At 65.3% G+C, this 6,149-nt stretch overlaps 1 protein-coding gene across 1 annotated transcript in view; it reads left to right on the top strand.

Moving 5' to 3' along the window:
- Positions 1-6,149, top strand: part of GPR179 (G protein-coupled receptor 179) — a 15,404-nt gene that overhangs the window by 7,441 nt on the left and 1,814 nt on the right. The window contains exons 8-12 of the mRNA XM_033520008.1: positions 211-449; positions 1,113-1,251; positions 1,418-1,523; positions 1,985-2,131; positions 2,402-6,149. Coding sequence (XP_033375899.1) covers positions 211-449; positions 1,113-1,251; positions 1,418-1,523; positions 1,985-2,131; positions 2,402-6,149 — 4,379 coding nt within the window. The remainder of the gene's footprint in view (positions 1-210; positions 450-1,112; positions 1,252-1,417; positions 1,524-1,984; positions 2,132-2,401) is intronic.

Here is a 6,149-nt window from a genome sequence, read left to right as displayed (position 1 = left end):
GGGGTCTCAGTGCGGGGGTCTCACTGTGACGGGCGGGGGTCTCACAGGTACGGGCAGGGGTCTCACTGTGACGGGCGGGGTCTCAGTGTGGGGGTCTCACTGGGATGGGCAGGGGTCTCAGTGTGGGGGTCTCACTGGGATGGGCAGGGGTCTCAGTGTGGGGGTCTCACTGTGACGGGCGGGGGTCTCACCCTCCACGCCCCTTGGCAGGGTGCTGAAGGTGTTCCTGTCCCGCACGGCCCAGCGCGCTCCCTACGTGTCGAGCGGGCGGGTGCTGCGGATGCTGGCGCCCATCCTGCTCCTGGTGCTGTGGTTCCTGGCCGCCTGGACCATCGGCATGCTGGAGAACGCCCGCAAGAACATCCCGCTGGTCATCCGTGCCCAGACCACCCGCGGCCTCCACTTCTCCATCTGCGGCCACGACTGCTGGGATTACATGATGGTCATCGGTGAGACCGGCCCCCGATGTGTCCTGGGGGTCCCCATGGCCCCGGGACCCCACCCCTAAATGTAGGGCTTTCTCTCTCTTACCCATTTCATCTTCCTGAAAGCTGCAAGGACCTGGGGGTCCCACAGCCCCAGGATCCCATCCCATAAATGAGGGGCTTTCGTTCTCTTGTCCATTTAATCCACGAGGATGCTGCAAGGACCAGCCCTGAGACCCCATTCCATCATTTCACTCCCTTGTCCATTTAATCTTCCTGAAAGCTGCAAGGACCTGGGGGTCCCCACGGCCCCAGGATCCCATCCCATCATTTTCACTCCCTTGTCCATTTAATCCACCTGGAAGTTTCAAGGACCTGGGGGTCCCCATGATCCCAGGACCCCATCCCATAAATGAGGGGTTTTCATTCCCTTTCAGTCCCTCCAATCCTCCTGGAGGTTTTAAGGAGGGTTTGGGGTGTCCCAGCTGCTTCTCCCCCCTGAGCATCCCCTGGCTCAGGTGTTGAATCCCAAATTTTGGGAAGGCCGTGCTGGGTGATGCTCCAGACCCGGCTGTGACCTGGCACATTCTGACACCCCCCGGGTGCTGGGCAGCATCTGAGCCCCCCAAAAAGCTGCTGGGGGGGCTGGGTGTGGCTGCTGAGGCTCTGTCCCGCTCTGCCCCACAGCCGAGATGCTGCTGCTGCTGTGGGGCAGCTTCCTGTGCTACGCCACGCGTGCCGTGCCCTCGGCCTTCCACGAGCCCCGCTACCTGGGCATCGCCCTCCACAACGAGCTCATGGTCTCCGCTGCCTTCCACGCCGTCAGGTAGGGCCGGGAATCCAAGTTCCCACCCCACGGGATGCTCAGGAACCATCCCGAGCTGGGAAGGGTTTGGGATCGCCAAAGGAAAGTGCTCGGGATCCCCGAGGTGGGGAGGGTGTGGGTGGCCGGGTGGGGAGGGGGCTGGCACTGCCCCCCTGGTCCCTTCCAGGTTCCTGGTTGTCCCCTCGCTGCACCCGGACTGGACTCTGCTGCTCTTCTTCGCTCACACCCACGGCACCATCACCATGACCCTGGCCCTGCTCTTCATTCCCAAGGTATTCCAGGGAAGGAGCGGAGCTGGGGAAGGGGCTGGAGCACCAGAGGAGGCTCAGGGGGAGCTCAGCCAGGAGAAGAAGCAGCTCTGGAACATTCTGGCTCTGCACAAGCCCCTGACAGGAGGGGACAGCGGGGAGGGGTCGGGCTCTGCTCCCAGGGAACGGGGACAGGAGAGGGAATGGCCTCAGGCTGGGCCAGGGGAGGTTTGGGTCGGATATTGGGGAAATTTCTCATGGAAAGCACTGGAACAAGTGGAGTCCCCACCCCTGGAAGTGCTCGAGAACGTGCGGATGTGGCACCTGGGGACGTGGGGCAGCGCTGGGGGAAAAGCTGGGCTCGCTGACCTCGGAGAGCTTTTCCAGCCTCACCAACTCCACCATTCCATCACTAACACTCACCCCAGAGTCTCGGGGAGCTGGGACAGGACCCCCGGGTGACTCCCCTGCGTGTCCCCGCGCAGTTCCTGCACACGGGCTCGCCGCTGCGGGAGGAGATCACGGCCGAGGTGTACGAGGACGAGCTGGACATGCGGCGCTCGGGCTCCTGCATGAACAGCAGCATCGCGTCCGCCTGGAGCGAGCACAGTCTCGACCCCGATGACATTCGGGTGGGTGGCACACTCAGGACCTTCTTTTGACGCTAGCTGTGCAGAGTAAGAGGTGCCTTTCGCAATCTTTTCCTGACGCAAAGCAGAGGGAGGGGACGAGGGTGACCCCAGGCGGGTGGGCAAACCCCGCTGCGTCCTCAGGGCAGCGAGGGGAGGGTTTTGGGGACACGGGGACAACCCGGGGCTCGGCGGGGCTGTCCCGGCCGCATCCCCCGCTGTAGGCGCTCTCCTCTCTCCCTTTTCTCTGCCGCGTCCCCGCCCGCGGCGCAGGAGGAGCTGAAGAAGCTTTACCGGCAGCTGGAGGTGCACAAGACGTGGCGGATGGCGACCAACAACCCGCACCTGGCCAAGAAACGCAGCTCCCGCCGCAGCCTGGTCCGCTCCATCCTGCGCCGGAGCGGGACCGAGCTGGCCGAGAGCCGCAGCAGCAGCGGGGACCGCCCGGGGACCCTGTCCCGCCGCAGCTCCTCGGCCAAGCGGCTCGTGGATGCCGGCGGGACCGGCCTGAGGATGCGGGACGAAAGCTCCCGGCGCCGCTCCTCAGCCCTGCGCAAATCCCGCAGCTCCGAGGGGCCCCCGCGGCCGCCCCGCCGAGGGTCGCGCACCCCCAGCCCGCCCCAGGAGCCTCCGGCGGCGGCGGTGCCGGACTCGGAGCAATCGGACAGCGACTCGCTGGACGCCGCCCCGCTCCTGTGCAAATCGGCCAGCGCCCAAAACCTGGCGGGGCACCGGCAGCCACCCCCGGGCCGCGCTCCGCCCTTGCAGAAGTCGCACAGCGTTGTCGCCGGGGCTCGGGAAGTGGCGCTGCTGGCCGCCCGCAGGGCCGCCCGTGAGCAGTGGCCCGGCAGCCGCCACCTCTCGGAGCCGGCCCCGGGGGTCCCCGGCGGCACCGCGACCCCGCAGAGCCCCGCCGAGAGGGGCTCGCAGGAGGACGCGGCCCCGCTGGGCGATGCCAGGGGACACAAACGTGTCACCTACGCGCCCGTCAAAAGCGTCAGCGTTGACGGCGCCCACCCGCCCAGGAGGGTGAGGGTGACGGTGAAGAAAACCCCACCTCCGCCCCCCGTCCGCTACCAGAGCCTGCAGCGCTCGGGGACGCTCGGGGACGGGCCGGAGCCACCCCCGGGTCCCCCGGCACGGGCGGGAGGGGCGCAGGGGACAGCAGGGGACGATCCCGAGCGAGGGGCGCAGGGGACAGCAGGGGACGATCCCGAGCGAGGGGCGCAGGGGACAGCAGGGGACGATCCCGAGCGCGCGGCCCCCCCAGGGGCAGGGAAGGGCAGGCTGCTGACCCCGACCGCCACCTCGGCACACATCTGTCCCTGGGAGCTGGTCCAGGACGAGATCCTGAGCAGGAAACAAAAAGCGGCCGAGGCAGCAGAGTCCGGGACCCCCGGTGACACAGAGGCCACCACCCCCGGCCCCAAACCGCCCCCCCAGAAGAGTTTCCGGAGCCTGGGACTCGCCATCAAAGCCCTCAACCGCTCCAGGGGGAAGAGCATCCTGAAAGGGAAAAGCGAGGGGAGCCTCAGGAAGAGGGGGAGCAGCAGGAGGGAGAAGTCCGGCCTGGCAGAGGCCTCGGCCGCGTCCCTCGGGGGGGTCAGCCCGGAGCCCGCTGCCAAAAGCCCCGAGAGGAGCGGGCAGAGCCTCGAGGTCCCCGCCCTCCAGCACAACAACAACGCCGCCACCCCCGGGGAAGCGGCGGACTGGGGGGACAGCGGGACAGGAGGACAATGGGACAGCCTGGCCCCGGGGACAGGCCATGGGGACAAAGCGGCGGAGGAGCCCAGCACTGCCCGAGGGGACGCGGGTCCTGCTGGGGGTCTGGAGCCACCCAGCGCTGGCCAGCAAGGAGCTGGATGTCCCCCGGAGGTGACACGGGCACAGCCCCAGGAAGGGGACGAGGCTCCCGCAGCGGATCTGGGGCAGGACGGTCCTGGGCTCACAGCGGAGGAAGGGACACTTGAACAGCTCCAGGGGACCAGCAGATCCGTCCAGCCCCGGGAGCACCCTGAGGAGGAGCAGCCGCCTGCGGAGCCCACCCCGAGCGGAGCCCGGCTCTCCCCGGGCAGCGTGCGGGGCGCGGCGGGGACCAAGCCGCGGGCTGAGGTTTGTCCGCCCGGAGCGCTCGGAATCCCGGCAGGAAGGGGAGCCCTGCTGCGCCAGGAGGCGATCGCTCCCCGGGAGGACGGGGGGGTCCCAGAGAGCCCGGACAAGGCGCTGGAAAAGGGGAGCAGCCAGCCCGAGCCTGGAAGGAGCTGGAGCGGGGCCGGGAGCGCGCAGGGAGAGCTCAGTCCTGGAGGAACGCGGGGAGATTCCAGCTCCAAAGCAGGAATCCGCCCTGGGAAGGGCAGTGAGGGGGATTCTCAGCGCTCTCCGGGCGTGGAAAAACCACCCGAAGTGCCGAAAGTCGCCCCGGAACAAGCGGAGGGCAGCAGGGCTGAGGTGTGCCCGTGGGAGAGCCGGGAGCAGGGAAGGAGTGTCCGAGCAGAAATCTGCCCCTGGGACACAGAGGGGGCTCCACAGGAGCAGGAGGGGCAGGGATCCCCAAAAAAAGGTGTGGAACAGCCTGGGATGGGGCTCGCAGGAAAACCCCCAGCTCTAGCCAAACCCTCATCCCAGCGGGCTGGAACCACAGAGAGCAAAAAGGCGAACGTCTGTCCCTGGGAGGTGGAGGATGAGGCGAGCCCAAAAACAGAGATCTGCCCGTGGGAACAGGCAGCACCTCCGTCGGGGAAAGAGACATTGAGGCAGGACACGAGTGACACTTCCAAGGGGGAGGAAAAAGTGGGATCCAGAGCACTAGAAAAAGGAAAGCAGCCCCCAGCCAAAGCCCTGCCTAAATCTCCTTCAGGGAAATCCCAGAGCTCGGAGAAAGCAGAGATCTGTCCCTGGGAGACTCAGGAATCTAAATCCAGTGATAAAGCTGAGATCTGTCCCTGGGAAGTGGCTGAACCTCAGCTGGAGAAGGGAACAGCTCCAGGAAAGGAGAAACTCCCACCAAAACAAGTCTCCAAAGCTCTGGAGAAGGGGAGCAGAGAGAGGGAATCGATCTGTCCTTGGGAGTCTCAGGACTCTAAATCCAGTGACAAAGCTGAGATCTGTCCCTGGGAAGTGGCTGAACCTCAGCTGGAGAAGGGAACAGCCCCGGGAAAGGAGAAACTCCCAGGAAAACAAGCTACAAATGCTCTGGAGATGGGGAGCAGAGACCGAGTGTCTGTCTGTCCTTGGGAGAGTCAGGACATGGAGCAGCCTCCATCCAAATCCCACATCGGGACCTCAGCAGTGCCCAAAGCACCTCCAGGGAAATCCCAGAGCTCGGAGAAGGCAGAGATCTGTCCCTGGGAGGTTGAATCCAGTGATAAAGCTGAGATCTGTCCCTGGGAGACTCAGGACTCTAAATCCAGTGACAAAGCCCAGATCTGTCCCTGGGAGACTCAGGATTCTAAATCCAGTGACAAAGCCCAGATCTTTCCTTGGGAAGTGGCTGAACCTCAGCTGGAGAAGGGAACAGCTCCAGGAAAGGAGAAAGTCCCACCAAGAGAAGCCACAAAACCTCTGGAGAAGGGGAGCAGAGAGAAGGAATCGATCTGTCCATGGGAGAGTCAGGACATGGAGCAGCCTCCGGCCAAATCCAGCACCAGAAGCTCAGCAGTGCCCAAAGCAGCTCCAGAGACATCCCAGAGCTCAGAGAAGGCAGAGATCTGTCCTTGGGAGGTCGAATCCAGTTACAAAGCCGAGATCTGTCCCTGGGAAGTGTCAGAGCCTCCCTCCCAGCAGCCAAAGCAGGTCCCTGCTGGGGGCTCCAAGGGGGACAAGCGCATCACGCGCCAGGCAGCGCTGGCCAGCCCGGAGAGATCCCTGGACAGCAGAGACCGAGTGTCCGTCTGTCCCTGGGAGAGCCCGGACACGGAGCAGCCTCCGGCCAAACCCCACATCGGGACCTCAGCAGTGCCCAAAGCACCTCCAGGGAAATCCCAGAGCTCGGAGAAGGCAGAGATCTGTCCCTGGGAGACTC

The sequence above is a fragment of the Parus major genome, chromosome 27, assembly GCF_001522545.3.
Source record: "Parus major isolate Abel chromosome 27, Parus_major1.1, whole genome shotgun sequence".
Classification (NCBI taxonomy): Eukaryota; Metazoa; Chordata; class Aves; order Passeriformes; family Paridae; genus Parus; species Parus major.
Note: the sequence above shows the minus strand (reverse complement) of the source record. Positions and strands in the feature narration are given on the sequence as shown.